The sequence below is a fragment of the Falco peregrinus genome, chromosome 8 (assembly GCF_023634155.1).
Source record: "Falco peregrinus isolate bFalPer1 chromosome 8, bFalPer1.pri, whole genome shotgun sequence".
Lineage (NCBI taxonomy): Eukaryota > Metazoa > Chordata > Aves > Falconiformes > Falconidae > Falco > Falco peregrinus.
The window spans coordinates 20,629,457-20,649,186 of record NC_073728.1 but is presented as its reverse complement, the minus strand read 5'-3'; the positions used below and the strand labels follow the sequence as shown (position 1 = coordinate 20,649,186).

Genomic DNA, 19,730 nt, shown 5'->3' with positions numbered 1-19,730 from the left:
TCTGTTCTTGGCCCATGGTTTTAATTATTTATATTCTTCTTTTCACAAATGTAAACCACATTGTTTGAAAGGACTTAGTCCTATAAAAGTAACTTGGGATAATGCTTTAAAGGATTTTTTTTCCTCTGTGTGTGTGTATGTAACTCCAATGCACTGCCTGAAATTATATCACAGGAGAATTTGTCCTTTTAGAAAGTAGGATTGTATTAGACACTTCAACCGAAGAGGATCTTGTCTGTGGGCAAAAGATCAGGAGTTACTCAAGCTCCTACAAATCCTTCTCATAGGTACCGTTTATTAGATCCTCCAAAGCATCTCTGGCACATGGTAGTCCTCAGAGTATTTATGTCCTTTTTTAGCAATCAGAAATTTTTGCAGTGCATAGACTACAAAAATGCAATTATTGCAGTCACAGTGAAATGTATAAATTCCTCATTCCTTGTTGTGCTATAGGATTATTCCTTCATCAATGTATGTTTTTTATTAATGGCAGCTTCTTGTATTTTTCAGTGAGAGAAGTTGAAACTACTGAGTGGTTCTGATTTACCTTTGTGGCTAAACAACAGCACTCAGCATTAACTCTGCAGCAGTCATTTACTGTCCTCCAAGATGCACTGCTGCCTCTCCCAATTTGTTCAGCAGAAATGCACGCACTCCTTTATAAACCACTACTCTCCCAATTTGTTCAGCAGAAATGCACGCACTCCTTTATAAACCACTACTACGGTCTGTTTGCTACAACTAATTAGCGGCACATGCAAAGAAGAGTGCAGGTCCCACACTCAGGAGTCCTTTTGAAAGGAACAGATCTTTATGTACCATTTCTGATTTATCTGACCATTTTACATATAGAACACTTGATTTCATCTGGAAAGCTGCCTAATCAGGATCTCTCTAAAGTGGTTGCCATGGCTGCTGCTCGGTGTCATTCAGGTGGTTTCGTAGTGCTTCCATCCTTTGTGTGTTTCAGTCCTCCGGCCAGAACCATTGTTTAGTCCCTGTTTATTGACAATGTACCCTTCATTAGACAGTACAACAGCATTTTGTGTTGTTTTGTACTTCTCTGATTTTGGGCATTTATTGCATTTTGCTGTCCTTTTATCTTCTCTGTATAGGCCTGGACAGAGAACTGTAGATGACTTAGAATTTATATATGAGGAACTTCTTCACATTAAGGCCTTATCTCATCTTTCTACCACAGTAAGTATTCTTAAAAATATAACTCATTGCCAAAAGGGACGTTGAATTTTGGCTTCTGATGCTTTACTAGAATTGGAGTGCCTATAACCCTTTCCATTTATACTTGCCATGCAAAGAAGTTATTTCCACCTGTGAGGACTGCCCAAGCACTATGCAGATTTAGGTTGTCTTTTGGATTTCAGATATAATTCTTTTCATGTTTCTGCACAGCTGCTACCTCGCCCACTTGGCACAGATGCTCCCATCTGGGTCCATATCTGAGTTTAAATTAAGATGCATGCAATCTGACCTGACACCTGGGAATGTGGTGCTCCTGAATTTTGCAGAATAGATGTCTGATTTCTGAACTGTAAGAAGTCTTGGCTTGGACCAGTTAGGAGGGGGAATTACACAGTGCAGAAAGGTGTACAGTGTAATGCTGGCTGGTTAGTTTGGTCGTTGAGTGAAGGAAGCCTCATCAGACACCTTCTCTCTGAGTGGGCAAGAGCAATGTAGAGAACCAAGAATAGATGAAATGGAGAAAATGCCTTGGAGGAGAGAAGGTAAATGTTTAAAGTCTCACCATCACTGACACACTGTGTAGGTAACTGAAGCAAGCTAAATAGCCCTTGGTAGCAGCAAGATGCGGGTGCTTTCAGAAAAAGGAAGCCAGTCAGAAAGTAGATTTATGTTTGGCAATAGCTCCTTTGGAAGCTCTTGATATTTTCAGTAATTCTCAGCTAACTTGGACAGATGCAGCTAATAATGAAGCTACAGAAGTATTACAGAAAGATAGTGCGCCGTGCAAACATACAACACCTGAGCAATGTTTTTTGAAAAGACTATGTATCCAGATTTAGTAACTGAGCTAAGAGGGAACAGCTAGACAAAATCCTTAAGCATCTCCAGGATGCAGAAAGTATTTAAAGAAAGACTTCTGTAACATCCAGAAATCACACTTTTCAAATCAAACAAAAGAAACTACCCAAGGTAGAGAGATACTGAGAGGGTGTGGGAAACACTCAATACTACAGACATAACCCAGAACAAAAAACCTGAAACATGGAATGTTTCCAGCTCAGAAGAAATTCAGACTTGGTCAGAATCCACAGCAGATAGCATATAGAACAAAAATGGCAAATGATACAAACTGCAAGAAGTACTTGGCATTTTGAAGAAGTGCAATTAATTCTATGTTTAGTAGGAATTTGGAAATGCCAGCATATTACATGCAGCATGAACTAAAGCAGAAGACAGAAACCATGACTAGTCTAGAGGAAGCCTTCAGAGGAGCAACAAACAGCATTGCTTCTATGAACCATAAGATTAATGGTCAATCAACTTGGAAGCAAATGGAATGTATATTCATTTTAAGCAAGCTGTAATTCCTAAAGTATTAAGTTTTCTAGATATGCCACAAGCAGCGGGAAGTAAAATGGATAAAACTCAAGTCACATGGTGGTGAACCCTGCTAGAGAAGCCTGTGAAGTTAATATATGAATGAAAAACAATTACATAATACAGTGTTAAAAACGAAATTCTTGGCTTCATCAAGAGGATTCATACACTGAAGAGGCAAATGACTGAAACAACTGTGAAGACATCTCAGGACGTACAAGGACAGGAACGCTCTTAATGGGGCTGTGTTTCCAATACTCATGAAAGCATCATTGCCTTCAGGCAGAGGCTATAAAAGAGCTCGGTGAGCTAATAGTTATAGAAATCACAGACCTTTGGGTGCATTCACTGCTGGTGTATTAAAAAAATCTGTCCAAACACCTCTGTTTATCCCTCTTCTCCAGACTGCAACAAAGATTGCTTTGTACTGGCTGTCAGGAAGGAGTTCTGGGAGAGGTGGCTGGTCTGGTATGTTTATGCTTGGTGCCTGAGTAAAGGTTTGGTGGGTGCCCTTAGGACATCAGAGCCTAAGTTTGTCCACCGATCTTAGGAGATACCTCCACCAGACTCTCATCTGGATTGTGTCCAGAATTTGAGAGTTCCACCCCAAGTTTTTTCTTCATGGCTTAAATTTTTTTTTCAATTTAAACAGTTGGGAGAATAGTGTGAAAACATTGCTCTAAATATATGTTGGAGCCAGCTTTTGATGGTTAAGTTACACGGTAGTACCTCTGTCACCAGCTGACATTCTCTGAAAACAGGAATCCCACTACTTGGAAATCAGCCTCCAGGTCCTTGGAGACTTGCAGCTGTATGAAGAGAAACAGAGGGCACACAGGAAAAATCAGGATAATATGAGGTTCCCAGTGCTGCTACTATTTTGTGCAAGTAACACTAACAGTGTTTGCAGTGAGAAAAAGCAGTTGCGAACAGTGGCTCACTAGAGGTAGCTGCCCAGTCAGTCATAAGAGCTAATCACACCAGAGCAATCCAAACCCAGTGAGGAGCGGGCTGACACCAAGCCCAGTGTCACATTCTCTGGTTCCTGGATGAGGTAGTGAGCTGGCCACTTTGCCCGGGAAGCTGTCAGGCAGAGAGGGGCCTCAGCAGGTCCAGATGGCTGTGCCTCACAGCTCAACACAGCAGAAGTGGCCAGGCTTGTGTCAGTAAGGGGAAGGATACCAATTTCTCAGGGAAGAGCAGGAGTCCTGCAGAGCCCTATGAAGTAATTGACAATTGCTACCTGTCTTCTGTGATAGATTAACTATTGCTGTTTGAAATTTTCCATCATGTTAATGTTAATGTTAATTGTTAATGATGGTTTCATGTGTGTGTGTAAGAAGAAAGATGTGGAGACCTGGATCTTAAAGATGCCCTTGTCTGAGCTATTTGGAACCAGGAAATGTGGAGGTTTATGTTCTGTCAAGCAGATCAGTAGGAAACAGGACATCAAATGAAGCAGCCCATTGTCTGGCTGTGTGACTCTGAATGAGTGCTGGACGATGCAGAGGGAAGGAAAGCAGTAACTGGGGTATATTATGTGACTTCCTCTCATCAGGAAGAATAAGATATATACAAAACCTATAATTTCTCTCTCTTTATTTTAAGGTAAAGCGAGAATTGGCAGGTGTCCTCATTTTTGAGTCGCATCCCAAAGCAGGAACGGTCTGTAAGTAAATGGAGTCCTGTCAGATCTTTCTCATCTGTGGTATGAACATTTAAATTCTTAATGTTTAAATTACAAGAGCAAAACTGGAATGCGCTCTTCAAACTTGAGTGGCCTTCAGTGTTTAAAACCTGATGTAATAGGTGTTGGCTTAGTCTGTTGCCAATTGTAGGAACAGTACCAAAATTAATTCTATATTCTTGGTTGGATGTATGTATCACTGACAGTTTGGGCATGCTTTTATCTAGAATTTTGGGTTGGACCGGTCTTTATTTAAATTGCATTTTAATGTTACCCCTGTATTAAAAAAGAAAATGCTGCACAAAATAAAGGATATAAAATGTTAGTTTACTCAGATGTGTTTATACTAAGAAGTTTTGCCAAATGAATGTCAAATTCACAGCGACTAGAGAACTGGGTTAGAGCACGGTGCTACTGGTGGGATCCAAATCTGTGTGCTGAGTAGTAGTTGATAACCTGACAGGTATCGATAGTTGTTACAATTGTCACGGAAAACAAAAGTAACTTTCACATCCATGTAATGAAATGACTACTATATGAGTGTGGGGTTTTTTTCTAAAATCTGAAGGCAATTGCTTTTAAAATCATAGTGTGCCCTTTTTAAATGTAGACATTAGTATGATTGCAGTACAGTTACCTTAGATTTTATTGAGTGCAGAATCTGGCCCATTTATATTTTGAATAACTATATTCTCACTGTAACATCTTTTCTCTCTCTTGTAGTATTTAATCAGGGAGAAGAAGGCACTTCTTGGTACATTATCCTAAAGGGATCCGTAAACGTAGTCATTTATGGCAAGGTATTTTTTTCAGAAGCCTTTGTATATAATTCTTATTATTAAAATGTTAAGAGTAAACTGAAGGAATACAGTTTAATTTAGAGCAAAATTACTTTGTCTGAGGAAACAAAATGAATGCAATTTTTATTAAGAAATGATCCAGTGTTTTCACTGATTATGCTTCCAGTTGATTGCTTTATAATTTCAGGATACATTACACACTTTCTGAATATAATTCAGAAAAGTTATAGGACAAATGTGCTGGAATTTGGTGAGTTGCCAGACTTTTGCCTCATGGGGGGTTTCGCCCTGTCCCTTTGCCACCATATTTTCTTCTATTTGTACATCTAACTTCTCTCATGGATGTCAGGCATGTCTGAAAGGAGTACTGCTTTGTGACTAGTCATTCTGAGGTTGGATGAATGGCTCCCAAATTTATGCCAGCTCTTCATTTCAGTTAAGCTATAGACTGAAAAGCATCTCTATTAAATTTCCTGTTTATGAGAGAGATTTTTCAAGGCAAAAAATAGGACTTTGATACACAGGAATCCCTTGAGTCTTCAGAAATCTTTAAAAATTTAGAAATCCCTACTTCCATACTGATTTCTCATTCAGTGACAGAACCCTCCATTCTGAACACCAAGCATTTCACCAAAATGTAGCATAGAGGCCCTGATGCTAAGTCATTTCCTAAGTAACCCATGTTTAGCTACATTTTTTACAACACTGGGTAGGCTAGATCCTCTCTTACTATAAATTGGAGTAAATAGAGCACTGCTGATTTACACCAGCTGAGGATGTAGTGTTACATGTTATTTCTGCAAACTTAATTTTATTTTTTACGGCCTCTATAAATAAAAAACAAACAACTCAACAACTTTCTGTCTTCAGCAGGGGTAGAAGAGTCCTTCAAGCTGAATGTAATTTCAGAGAACAAGCCAATTCTTTTCTATTCTTGCTTTTCTTTAGTAATAACCAGCTATCAAGTATTGTATCCTCGTCATTACTTTGGCAGTTGATTTCCTGCCAAATAGATTTGATTTGGTATTTGATTGTGAAGTCCAGTGTTTGTACAAGGACTTTCAATACAATCCAGAGTAATGATGGTTTTTTGCATGTAAATGTTTTGCTCTGTGCAGGGTGTGGTATGTACTCTACATGAAGGAGATGATTTTGGCAAGTTAGCACTAGTGAATGATGCTCCCAGAGCAGCATCCATTGTTCTGCGTGAAGACAACTGCCACTTCTTGAGAGTAGACAAGGAAGACTTCAACAGGATCCTTAGGGTAAGAGTGGGAAGGGCCACCCCAACAGCATATCAGAACTTGCAGATTTTTCTAGAGTTTGTCTTATTTTTATGGATATATTGCTATTGATAACCCTGTTTGAAGCATCCCTAATTACAGAACAGAGATGCGACAGTCTAGAAGATCAAGTGAAGAATATATTAATCAACTTTCCTCTTGTTCTGTTCATAGCTCAGCCATGAAAATGGAACCAAACGCAATCCTTTGTCTCTCACATTTCTGTGGTCTAGAATTTTTCAAGTGCTCATTTTTTTCTTCTGCTGTCCCGGATTTCTGGGTGATCTTTCATCCAAATATTGGATAAAACAAGATCAGCCATTCTCCCAGATAGGTCAGTGTCAGGTACCTTAAACTCAGTAGATTCAAGGCAGAATCAAGTGGCAAATTAAGTAGGCTGCAGGTAAGTAAATACACAGATGCCTTTATCAGAGAGCTCTAGAAAGATACTCCCAGACTAATTTTACAGTTACTCACATTAGGGCAAATATGTTCCAAAGTCCAGCTGTAGTTCTATAAATACAGGCAGTTTTGTGGTCATTCATAGTATAGGAAGTCAAAACCAGTATCTTTCTGTATTCAAATGTATACATGCCCAGTATTGCAGCAATAAAACCAGTCCAGAGTACTGTGCTAGAAAAATGATGTAAGATCATGTTTACTGTATAAAAGGAATGAGGATCCCATTGGCAGTAAGGTTGGGTTGGCCATGGCGACTCCCAGCTGATTTAGCTTTGGTTGATACTTCAAAGAAGATTAAAGTCTCCCTGATTTTAATCTGTGTTATTTGAATGCACATTATATTCAATTCTTTTTTTCTTTTTTCTATTGTGATAGGGTAGTAGAAAATGAAAAGTTTACTGACAGTTTACTGAGCCAAGACTTGCTATATAAGTGCCATTTTCTTTTCTTGTTGAGAAGACAGAAGTCAGATTATAGATAATCATGTTCATGTATAAGTGGGGACAGAGATTACATTACATGTGAAAGGTCTGGGATTTGGGCTCTGCTTTCTGGCAACCCTTTTTCCTTTGCATAGGCAGAGATTTTTTACATGGTTCTTGCTCTAGTCCCTCCCACAATTCTTTGCCTCTTCCTCTAGTGCCAGTGCTTCCCTCTTGATTCTGTCTGGGAGAAAAGCAGAATAAAGATAGATAAATACAGGGGAAAAGAACCAACCCCAGTCTTTTGTGTTCGAAAGTCATGCACTTTTTTAGAGTCACTAATCAGCCAAATCAGGTGCAATTACTTTATTAAAAGTAACTTGTCTTGCAGGATGTGGAAGCAAATACAGTAAGACTCAAAGAACATGACCAAGATGTCTTGGTGTTGGAGAAGATCCCAGCAGGAAACAGAGTTTCTAATCAAGGAAACTCACAGCCTCAGCACAAGTATGTTTTCATTCAATAGTTCAAATGTCAGACAATGATTAACCTTTTCGTACGGTATTGTTATCCAAACAATAGCATATTCCCCCTTTCTGTGGAAGAATGCAGCACATATAAAGTGGGGTTTTTTTAATCATCAGCTGATCACATGCCCCATACTGGATAATATATCCATTTCCAGCAGCACACCAGTTCTATGTCTTTACACAATAATTCTCTAAAGATCTCACTGTAAATACTTATCTCATGTAATAGCTTCTAAATAGACTGCACATGGAGAATGCTGAAACCTTATTAAGCTGAGCTACTGTGTAAAATACGTGAGGAAAATACTTTGTTTTATTGTTAAGTACAGATATTTTCATCTTGGATTTTGAGCTCTGGATTCTAATAAGAGTTTGCTGGGTACAATTTACGTACAAAACTAAGATCTCATGCAATGAACGTTGCACAGCTTATCTTACAGAATAGGTTTGCACTGTAATAACAATATTCATTATGTTTTCTTTACTTTCTTACTGAAAGGGCAAAAGTACAATTCTGTTTGGATACTACTGCGATAAGAGTAGAGTCAGGCTATTATCATTCCAAATGTTGGTAAAACCCCTAAAGGCTTTGTAAAAACGTTATTTGCAAATGGATGCGCAATTTTCTTCAGAAACAACTGCAGCAAAATAAGCACCAAGAAGTTTTGAATCCTTTACGATAGACCATACTTTTTCTCAAAGGAAAAGCTAATTTACTGTGAGATATTTTGAGTATAGTTTTTATCTGATCTCGGATTTCATATACCTGTTTTATCTGCCTAACTGAATGTAAAGATTTGTAAAAATCTGTGAAGGGTTGAATAAACAATTCCTTGGGGTTTTTTTATACACACATTTCACATATTTCAGAAACTGTCATTTCATCTTTCACTTGATCTATTGGAAAAAACAAAGTATGCCCCCAGGAAAACATGTACTCTTACAACAAATTTTTCATTGTCTAAATGGGGGGAACTTGACTGCAGCTGGTGGACTTGCATCAGCAGCTGCAACGCAGAGCAACTTGGTTATAGATTTAAATGCATTTTCTTGGGTCTGATAAATTTTTCATACTTAAAAAGTGAAAGTTTGATTTAAACATACTTCAAACACTACCTTCCTTGCAAACTGTTTGCACAAGCATTATTTGTATTACTTAACATTTTCTTGTTCAGAATTTGATAAAAATAGCTAGAGACATTGATGGTCTTTGGTTAAGTTAGGCTGTATTTTAGAGCTTACATTCCAGAAATCTTTTCAGGTAAAGCTCAGAATTTCATTTCTATATATATTTCATGCATTTGGTCAGCTTTTTGGTACTAATCAATGTGCCAGCAAGGCAGCTTTTGCTGATAATAATGACAAATAGATATAAGCTACACAGTTCACTGTTTTTCGGCAGTCAGATTACTTTGTTAATACTGTGTTGGCAGCATCTTTTTGTTTAATATATTTCTAAGTGATTTCACTGGGTTTGGAGATAACATTGTTTCTTTTGTTAGTAAATAGAGTAAGTGGTTACATTTATGCTCGAGAGTCCAAATCAAAGTTACTGATGCATTCTGATTTCTAGAATGTGTTACTGGAATGTTTTAGCTGAGTGTTCAGTACTTTTGAAAATCACTATGCCCAAAAAAGAAGCTTCACCAGGGACCTCTTCTTAAACTCTTGCTGCTTTGCCCTTAATCGGGAGGCTTACATCTGCTGTCCCTTCAGATGAGCTGCCCTTTGGGCTTTGCTCCCTAAGGAGATATATAGCATTTGCACCAGAGAAATGTTCCGCATCAGAGTTGTTCCCCGAGATATCCAGTCAACCAAGAAACTTATTTTCTTCATCTTAGTCTTGAGGAAAACTTCACTTTGGGAGCAGATCCTCTCAGCTGCAGTTTGGAATCTACTACCTTCTCTACTGAGGAGGCATAGCTCCTACATAGCTCCCTGAGCTGTGCTTTCAGTGACAGTTTTGCTTCGAAGGACTAGCTCTGAAGTTCTCGCTCCCAAGATCTAACTCTTTATGGGTGATCACACTCATACAGGATGAATTCAGCAGCCCTGCAAGTCACTTCACTGTTCATTTTCACTTTCATATTCAGAGTACAGCAACCTGTGATTTCTCTGCTTCACTCACTTAGATACTTGGTTAGTATCTCTGCGAGAATGTGCACTGGCTTAACAAGTGTTTGTGTTCTTGGGACATCAATCCAGTTCTTCCAAAGGGGTTGGCAGGTAAAAGAACTGTGACGGTCAGCGCTCAAAGTGAGGAGGAGCTCCCAGGAGCTCAGCTCCACCACTTATTTCTCAGCAGGAGCAGAGTATCTTCACTTCTCGGGTTTTTTTCTTTCTTTTTTTTTTTTTTTTTAAAGTTTCATACTTTATCAGTTGGATTCTAAAAAAAAAAAAAGGATGCAAAGATTGAAAGAATGTAGAGAAAGATAAAAAAATCTGATCTGCAAGGAAAGAAAAAAAAATATGACAGGACAAGTTTAGCATATCATGATATTCTGCTGGTACTAAAAATCTTGCCAGTGTTTTTGCATGAAGCAGAAAAACCTGACTATTGCACTACTTCTCTCACCTCCCTTAATTTACTGCAGGAAATGGTACAATCCTAAGTTCATCCACTTGAAAAACTTTACTTACCTCGGCTATCTAAGGCATTGCACAAATCTGAAGATACAGTGTGCTATTTCATAATCTGCCCCCATCTTCTCGGACCAACCCCTGTCAGTGATGCTGAAGGAAATTGTTTTCTTGCTCTGGCACTGATACATACCAGTTCTCATTTCATGCTCATAGTAAGTCTGTTAAGACCCTCTAATGACCGTGAATTGCTATCATTACTGAGATACTTATTTTCAGTGGAGAAGCATTTCTGATTGCACTTCCCCAGGTTTGCACCAGTGCAGCTCTGCTGATTGCAATATAACTGTGATGGTGTAATACTGGAGTACCTGTGCAGGGAGGGGGCCATCTGTCATCTCACACTCCCTGGATAGTGTTATTGCTCCCATTTTACAGGGGTAAGCCAACAAAGTTTTTGAGTGGTTTTGTCCTAAACCACACAGAGATTCTGGTTAGGGGAGGTGTTTTGTACTCTGGCACTCAGCAGTCCTGGTCTTCTCACTGGTACACAGCTCTTTCTTGATTAGCTCTTTTGCCTATGAGACACTAACTGTCCCTTTCCGTCCCTCAGGTATATTGTGATGTCAGGAACCCCAGAGAAAATTTTAGAGCACTTTCTAGAAACTATGCGCCTTGAAGCAACTTTAAACGAAGCAACAGGTATCTACATGACAAAGGCTGTGTTATTATTACTGCATAAGATGGTCTTGCTGTGGGAACACTGCAATGTGATGCTTTGAAAAGCAGCTAGTGGTATTTTTCCCCAGAATAAGAACTATCCACTGCTCTGAAACAACCCCAAGAAAACCTAGGAAATCCAGAATTAAAGACAACAGTCCACTCCTCCTAACCCGCTCTTCTGTATTTGTACTTTCGGTTCAGAGTAGAAGAGCAAAATCCCAAAAGGTGCCTGACTGCTACTCATGGCTTTAATTAGGCACAACAATAACAGGACAGAGCATATGTTACCACCCAAAGATAAAGGTACTCATACTTCTTATTCTGGATGTCACTTCATACTGTGAACGATCTTGATACTTCTGGCCATTGCATTATGCTAGTATAAGTATTCCCAAATTTTCATCTTTTATTCAATTTAAATTACTTGTTTGTGATACTTTCCCATGTGCATTGGAAGAGTTGTTACTCAAAAGAGAAGAACTCAGCATGCCATGGGCAAAGTCCCAGGAATACAGGTTGCAGCAGCTGCACTTAGGCTGATTCTCGTTAGTGTAAAGAAAACAGAACAGAGAATTTACATCTAGGGTTATAGATATTTGCTAGCTTACTATTATTATTTTAATTTTTAAAAAGTCAGGCACAAAAAATTCCTCCTAATTATGATAAAGTAATGCAAATGCAGAGACTTTTATATTAAGCTGCATAATATCCCTTTATCAAGTTCTTTTTACATTGCAGATGTCTGAGAAGTATATATGTGTTCATAAATTCAGTTAATCTGTTACTGACCTCATAGTACTGGAAAAACCTGTATAGTGCTCCATAAATGGTGGAAGAATTGAAAGATTATAGAAATCCTTCTGCAGTGTGTGTTTTAACCACTTTTTTAAGAAGGAAAATGATCCTTTCATAGGTATCTGTTTGTTAGGAATACAAGCCAAATGTTGTTCTTTAAGCTTGCAAGTATATAATCACAAGTTTACTATTCATAGTGTGCATGCATTGTACATTTGTCTGAAATAAATCAGTTTTTAAATCTTTTAAAACTTTTCCCCAAAACATCCAATTACAAGATTATATGTATGTTCTAATGGCATACAAAATGTCACAACACAAAACTATTTTTAGGGTATGGAAGCTTAAGAGTGCTGGAAAATAGAATCTTTAGTTTATGCATTCCTTTAAAAACAGTAAAAATCCACTTTGCTCTGAATATTATGCAAAGAAAAAGTCCCACCCATCTGGACATGAGTTTTGTCAACAGAGATATTTTCATATATAAATTACAGTGTAAACAATGGTGTGATATTACATTAGACAGTTATATTGCCATATTTTTTCTGACATCCCTTTCTTACAGGGTTTTTAAATGTTTCTCTTATCTCAAAAGTTGCAGTGTAGAAATGATACCCCAGGGTATTGTGTTTGTTGTTTATCAGTGGTTCCATATAAGACTTGCATAGTTTAGAAGTAAAATAAAGTTTATTCTTATGCCAAACGTATTCCAACCTCTGCAGCCAGGCTTTATGACTCCTTCTTCTTGTCAGAATATAAAGACAACACAAACTGGGATTTTCACCAGCACTACCACAGATCATTTTAACAGAAAAAATAGCATGCCATTTTTTGCCAGAGAAAATGTCAGTCATATTGTTCATATACATTTTAATGTAAATGTAGCAGCTGTGATATTTTTGAATCAAAATAAAACCAGAAATTTGACTGTCCATTTACCTCTTTTAGGCCTTCTGCTCATTGCTAGGAAAACAGCAAAGAATTAAATTATTTGCTTTCTCCTGTGTGGTACATCCTAAATGTGCTGTTTGGTAGTTCCCTGAAGCAAAATGCAGCAGCATTTCTTAAGTACCCAGATGTGGCAGGTCTGATTCTTCTTATGCTACTATCTCTACACCTATAGAGAAGTATGTCCAAATATTTTGCTTTAGCACAGATGTGGGGTTTTTTCTGTGCCAGATTTCCCTTTGACACAAGCAAATGCCTGTTAAGTGCAATAAAACTCATGCAGACAAGAATAAAAGCTTAATATTTCAGCTTATTTTTCTTCATTCCCCGTTTTCATACTTAATGCCTACAAACAAAGTGCAAAAATACCCCTTTATTATCTGCAGAGGGCTAATAAGATATTTCAGCTGAAAGAAAACTCATCCTTGTGAGCCCCAAGCTGTTTGCAGGGGCTTAATTGACTGTTTTCTTTCTTCTCTCTTCACAGATTCTGTTTTAAATGATTTTATTATGATGCACTGTGTTTTTATGCCAAATAGTCAGCTCTGCCCAGCCTTGATGGCGCAATATCCTTTTGTAAGGGAAAAGTAACATCCCTTTAACAGCTATCCCTATTGGTGATGAGACTGAAGCTTCTCTCAAGAAGTACATCATGTTTCATGGAGGCTGTGCCTTGTGGGTAGGTTCTCGGTGTCTGACTAACAGCTGTCCATAGCTCAACAACTCTGAAATGGATAGTGTATACCCATGATGAGATATAGTCCTGGAGCATGAAACCGGTATCTTTCCTGTATTAATTACCATTCCAATGGGAAGAAATATACTGTTCCTCCACCAGATAAGTGAAATCACATAAAGGTTTGGATTACTCTTCCTGTATCCTTTCTGTCTGGCTTGGTTTTTGCTGAACTACGGCATCTAGATTTTAACTAAGATGGTCATGTTTTAGTGATTTCAGTGGTCCACTATCTAGATTACAGCTGCAAACTGCCTTAAGCAAAAGGATGCCTAAACTAGTAGAATAATGAGTAAATAGTCCTAGGTGCTGTCATGGTAGTTAGGAATAAAAATAATAATAGTCTATCACAAGTGTTAACAAACTGCAAGAAACTTCAATTGCATGCAGATACCTCGGGGCTGAAAGCTTGCAGTGGATAGCATTGAGAACCAGAGGTGATTCTTGTAGCGTCTGCGTGTTTTACAGAAGGAGTCTGTGAAATGTCCATCAGTCAGTTACTGGCAGGTCATTTAGTTTGGGGAGCTGTTGGGCACTGAGAGTTTTCCTTGTGCACAGTGACTTGAAGCTATCAAGTGACAGGGAGTATTAAATAAACACACAATGTTTTCTGTTTTATAGAATTCTGACAGGAGTATAACAACTTCAATTCCCTATTTATTTTTTTTAGAATCGGATTGGTGTGAAAATGTGCTTTTCTTAAAGCTCAGTGGGGCGAGTGACATCTGGGAAAGCTAACACTCTGAAACCGCAAAATAGAGCATCGTGTCCTTGTCTGGCAAGCTTGAGAATCCATTTATGTTACTCCTAGCAAGGACAGTAATTGTTTTGAAAACCTTTGGACCCATAAACTGGTCTGCAGAAAATTGTTCGTACACCTGAAACAAGCACATATTTTAAAACGACATAGTTTTGGATATCAAAAGTATTGTGAAATGCTGTGGCTGACAGCTTTGAGAGAGGAAGAAAAGGGCAGCACTTTTTATGTTGTGGTTTTTTTTTTTCTTTCTGATTTATTTAGCTCATATTATTCAATCAGTCCATTTGAGACTCGGGCTTGTCTATCCTCAGTTATAATAGTATACCTCTGATACCAAATAACTGGGAAAATCGGATGCATAAGCAAAATGTACCTCATTGTTTACAGGGGAAAAGCTTTTCCGAAGATCAAAGTGGTAGTGTCACTTATGTACATGCATTCACTTGTGATGAAATTTATTCTGGAGAAGAGGCTAAGACCATGGTGTTAAGTGGGTCATGGCAGGCATCGTGCTAATTCTTTCCAGAGAGGAGGAGGGCTGGAAGTAACTGGTGTCCCACTGCTTTAGTGTTAGTTTTTCCTAGAGCTGAATTACTGTTTATTTGGGCCGTTCTGAATATGGAAAATCAAACTGCTCTGTTGATTGTACCATTGAAATCTATTGTTGGAGTTGAAAGGTTGCTAACAAAGCTCATCTTTTTTGAGCAAAATCAGTCTATAAAAATGTTTGCTGGTGCTGTGAGACTAAGGAAAGATTAGTTATGCTCAGTAAGGAAATTAAAAAAGAAGAAAGGTGATTCAGTCAGAGACTGCTTTTGCTCCAGCTCCCAGTTTTGAATCAATTCAAGTCTATTTTCCTACACCCACTTAAGATACTATTTTAGCTAGCAGCATGCGAGTGTGAGTACAGCTAGACCACTGTAGTGCTTTCAAGCATAGTACAGGGTATAAATTATTGGGGTTTTCACTTCTTTTACAGCAGCGTTTTGTCATCTGTAATTTCTTTAATCCTGAAAGGAATGGAAGAGTACACCATTTTGGCTAAGTAACATCATTGCTTGCTGCAGATTCAGTGGTTATACTGTGCTGTCCCTTGGCACACTACTCTTTTTTAGTCATTAAAGCACATGGGTCCTGTAATATCAGAAAAAATCACATACTTCTTTTTTTATAGGGAAGCCAAGGGCATGCTCCCCTGTCCTGGATCAGGGCATCAGTTCTGTGTGTTGGACCAAGGCCCCAGGGCCCCTGTTTCCCACTCTTCACAGAGACGGAAATGGACACATTCTCAGAGCTTACAGCTTGTCAGAGGGAAGCAGGGCAAAGCCCAGAAGAAAACTTGAAATAGAGTAGATCTCCAAAAGTGCACTTGGCATGGTGCCAGCGTGTGAGCATGTGTGCAGGTGTGCATCTTTTTAAAGGACAGTAGTCCTTTAAAAAGGACTTTTTAGGACTTTTTTATTATTCATAAAATAATAGATCCTGCAGTAGCCTCATTTTACTTATGAGGAAATCAGAAGATCCCACTCTATCAAATAAAACATATTTGGGACACAATACTTTGTGACAGTTACTTTGTAATAATCAATAAGAACAAATGGGAAACGTTTCATTGACCTTTTTCATTAGGAAGTGTACTTTATTACCTTTATGTGTAATTAGGAAGTGTACATTACCTTTATGAAGTGTAAAATTCTTTTGTTCCTTGTAGAAGATAGCCCTTTGGCATGTTTCTGTGTGAATGTTTTGTAAACCTCCTTTACCATCACACCAGCAAAGTAGTTTGCATTCTGTTGTAGTAATGGGTGCTGATTTTGCACAGCTCCTGGTATGGTTAAGTGTTCTTATGCAGGGAAGAACATACATCAGAATTACTTCCAGTTAGGAGTGTGTGCTAGACATAATTAGAAATAGATATATATATATAAATCAAACCATGTTGGTGTTGATAAGTATTTCACAATTATCTGACACTTGTTGCAGGTATACATGATATTTTACTTCTGATTGCAGTCTGCAGTGAAGCTTCATCCTGTAGGCCCCTTAAAAATGGCAGAACCCTTCATTGACTTTCCCTGTGATAATGTTAATAAAAGAGCAATTAATATAAATGAACAGTAAAAAGACAGAAAAAATGACCAGTGCCTGTGGTGAGTCAGTTAATAAGAAAGTAAAAATACATGAAATTATTACAGTGTTTGAAAGGTAAAAATGGCATGAGAAAAATTACTCAGTAGAATATTAAACTTGCTCCCTGAGACATTAGAGCACATATCTTACGATATATTATTTACTTCTTATGACCCTTTGACTAATTTACTCCCATAAATTTACTGACATGTTTAGTTCTCTAGTAATTTTAAACCTTTCCAAATGAAATTACAATGCAGATTTCTGGAATTTTGTCAGTCAAACAAGCATCTCACTAACCCTGGTAGCACGTCAAATCTGCAGAGGTTTTGGGCAGGGGGATCATTTGAAAAGTGTGAGTTAATAGATACTTTTTTCCATTATCTTTTATCAGTATTTGTTAGAGAAGTGCTTCTAAATGAGAAGCTTGAAAGAAATATCTTAGATAATGTTGATTTTAATTAATATTTTAATTTTCTAATTAATATTTTAAAATCTTTTGTTAGAGCAACTGAAAGTGCACCTTGAAAGGATGCTGGACTTCACTGTGAGTGAAAAAATGTCAGGATTTTAATATTAAGCATTGCTATGTGGTTGGGAATAGTATTATTCATGACAATCCAGAATCAGAATTTTGGTATCAGGGAAGGAAAGCTGAAGATGTTACTGCACTCATTCTGTGTTTACTTCACATTCAGCCATGAGTTTATTGGGAAGCAGTTTAAGTATTTGTTGATAACCTCTGATCAGTGAGAAGGCGGCACACAATTTTTCATATCCTGCTTCTGCTGGGGATTCTTCTTCATTTTTGCATAGGTTAAAGGCTGAAATTATCTCAGCTTATTATCCATTGTGCCTTTACTTTTTTCTTGGTTTCTTCCTTTCAATAGGTGTTACTTTGGCCTTTTTGTTAGTTGCATATTTTTGTAACGTTTACACTTCCTAATGAAAAAGGTCAATGAAACGTTTCCCATTTGTTCTTATTGTTTATTACAAAATAACTGTCACAAAGTATTGTGTCCCAAATATGTTTTATTTGATAGAGTGGGATCTTCTGATTTCCTCATAAGTAAAATGAGGCTACTGCAGGATCTATTATTTTACCCCATGCCTCTAGGCTGTGAACTTCCAGGTCCCCCTACCATAATGGGACTGAGGTTCACCTTGGGTTGCAGTAGCTTCTAAAAACAAAAAGGAATAACACTGGTCATTCAGTCCAGTGGTCTTCACAAATGGAAGACTGGATTTGTTAATATACACAAAGTGACATTTTTTGTTTTCTTCAGCTGTCTCCAAAGAAGAACAAGGAGAAATATCCTTCTTGTCTCCACAGTTAATACTCTTCCCTATTGTTCCAAATATCATTTGTGTTCTGCTACCCTACCACAAGTGTCTCTGTGGTGGGATTGTGATCGTTCCTGTGCTCTTCAGAGAATTCACTGTCTTTCTGCTTTTTAGTATGAACATGAAAGGTTTGCAAGTCTTTATGCTAGCGTCAGTTAGAAATCAAAAGTATATATTGGAAAGTTATGTTTGAACACCCTGAAAATGGTTTGTTGCAAGTCAGTTGTTTGTGAATTCTTACTGGGTTTGATATTTTCAATCACTGAGTGTTCTCCTTGACACCATGGCACCTATCATGCCCAGCCTTCCCAGGGTACAGAGCAGGAGAAAATGGATTATGCCCTCAACAATAAAAGGCGAGTCATTCGACTGGTTCTGCAGTGGGCTGCTTTATACGGAGATTTACTACAAGAAGATGAAGCAGCAATGGCCTTTTTGGAGGTATAAAGGAATTGTTGTATCATTGTACTGAAAAGTACCTACCAGGCAAGATAAGCTGAAAGCCCGTTTCCAGTCTGTAGGATTCTGTTATGAACTATAGAGAAATAGGTCATTTCCAAGTGCAAACTCATAACTATTTTCTTAGGTTTGGCTGCAGACAGCATATGCGCTACAACAGTGCTTGAACCATTGTCAGCCTCTGGACCTCTGAAAATACCTGCCAGAGTTGCAGACCCCTTTTAAAGCACTGCATGGGTAGATTGCTTTATAGCAATGGATGAATTTGCCTTTTTTTAGTGTTTTCTTGTGGATAGTTCAGAGGCTCTACAGCTTGAACTGGGGGGGCTCTTTATGCCTGCCTGAGGTGTGCCAGGAAGAAGCTGGAAGGTTCTCTCTACAAAACAAAAAAACCTTTCCAATTGAGTGAAAGCTGTACTATAACTTCTATAACTTTCCTTTCCAATTGAGTGAAAGCTGTACTACAGCTTTTATAACTTAAGACCTTTGTCTTCAGAACCCTTCTGATCCCTTAAAATCATAATCATTTAATTCTGCAAACATTGGTTGTAAAGTCTTTGTGGTAGATGCCATATCCTTGTGTCTCTGAGATAAAATGCACTGCCAATGTCATGTTAAGTAGTCTTGATTGCCATTATTACTATATATTTTGTTTATGGAACACAGTCCCATATGTTACTGGCTGAATGGAAGTTCTCACCCCAAGGAGCTTAAAACTGAATCTAAGATAAGTGTTACAGGGAAACAGAGAGGGGCCTTAAGTATGACAGACATACAGCAAGCCCACATGGGAAAGCTTTTCATAATAGACAAGCTTTGGAAACAGACATAGTGTCTTTCATTATTCCAGAAGTTAAAGAACAATTACTAGTTGCAAGGACATAGATCCTTCTTTGGGACAGTTTTATGCAAGTGTGGCAGGAAGAGGTTTGAATAGGTTTATTGTCATGGATGGGAGCAGCTGAGAGTCAACAACTCAGTAGCACATGAACCGCTAAGAACTGCAACAGTGGTGAGTAAAAAAAACCCATCATGCCAGTTTATTTGTGAATTTTATAGTCTTTATCCTTAATAATCTCAAAATGCAGTTTTTGCACAAACAGTCAATGGTTACACAGTGAGCTAAGGAGCCTCATCAGACTTCCCTTCTGCCTGTGTAACACTTGCTGTAAATCAGCTGGAGATAAACATGTAGAAGTAATAGAGCGTTGGGCCCAGCATGTGTTCCTCTATGCAGATTATCATTCTTTATAATCATTAAGCTATCAGATGTCATCTCATAATCCTCTATCCTGAGTACTGCTCATTTACCCCTACGGTTATTTAAAGACTATTCTGTATCATTTACAGGAATTTTATGTATCTGTATCAGATGATACCAGAATGATTGCAGCACTAAAGGAGCAACTTCCAGAGCTAGAGAAAACTGTAAAGCAAGTGTAAGCACAGTTTTTGCTTCTTTCCTCCCCCTGCCCTTTTTCTCTGTAAATAGAT

The 19,730-nt window shown here is 38.1% G+C and overlaps 1 protein-coding gene across 8 annotated transcripts in view; it reads left to right on the top strand.

The window, feature by feature from the left end:
* Positions 1-19,730, top strand: part of RAPGEF4 (Rap guanine nucleotide exchange factor 4) — a 157,214-nt gene that overhangs the window by 110,290 nt on the left and 27,194 nt on the right. For all 8 annotated transcript variants that reach the window (XM_055812472.1, XM_055812471.1, XM_055812470.1 and 5 more), the window contains 9 exons: positions 1,116-1,200; positions 4,186-4,246; positions 4,988-5,064; positions 6,183-6,329; positions 7,623-7,738; positions 10,955-11,043; positions 13,295-13,373; positions 18,068-18,218; positions 19,587-19,675. In XM_055812472.1, the coding sequence (XP_055668447.1) occupies positions 1,116-1,200; positions 4,186-4,246; positions 4,988-5,064; positions 6,183-6,329; positions 7,623-7,738; positions 10,955-11,043; positions 13,295-13,373; positions 18,068-18,218; positions 19,587-19,675 (894 nt within the window). The remainder of the gene's footprint in view (positions 1-1,115; positions 1,201-4,185; positions 4,247-4,987; positions 5,065-6,182; positions 6,330-7,622; positions 7,739-10,954; positions 11,044-13,294; positions 13,374-18,067; positions 18,219-19,586; positions 19,676-19,730) is intronic.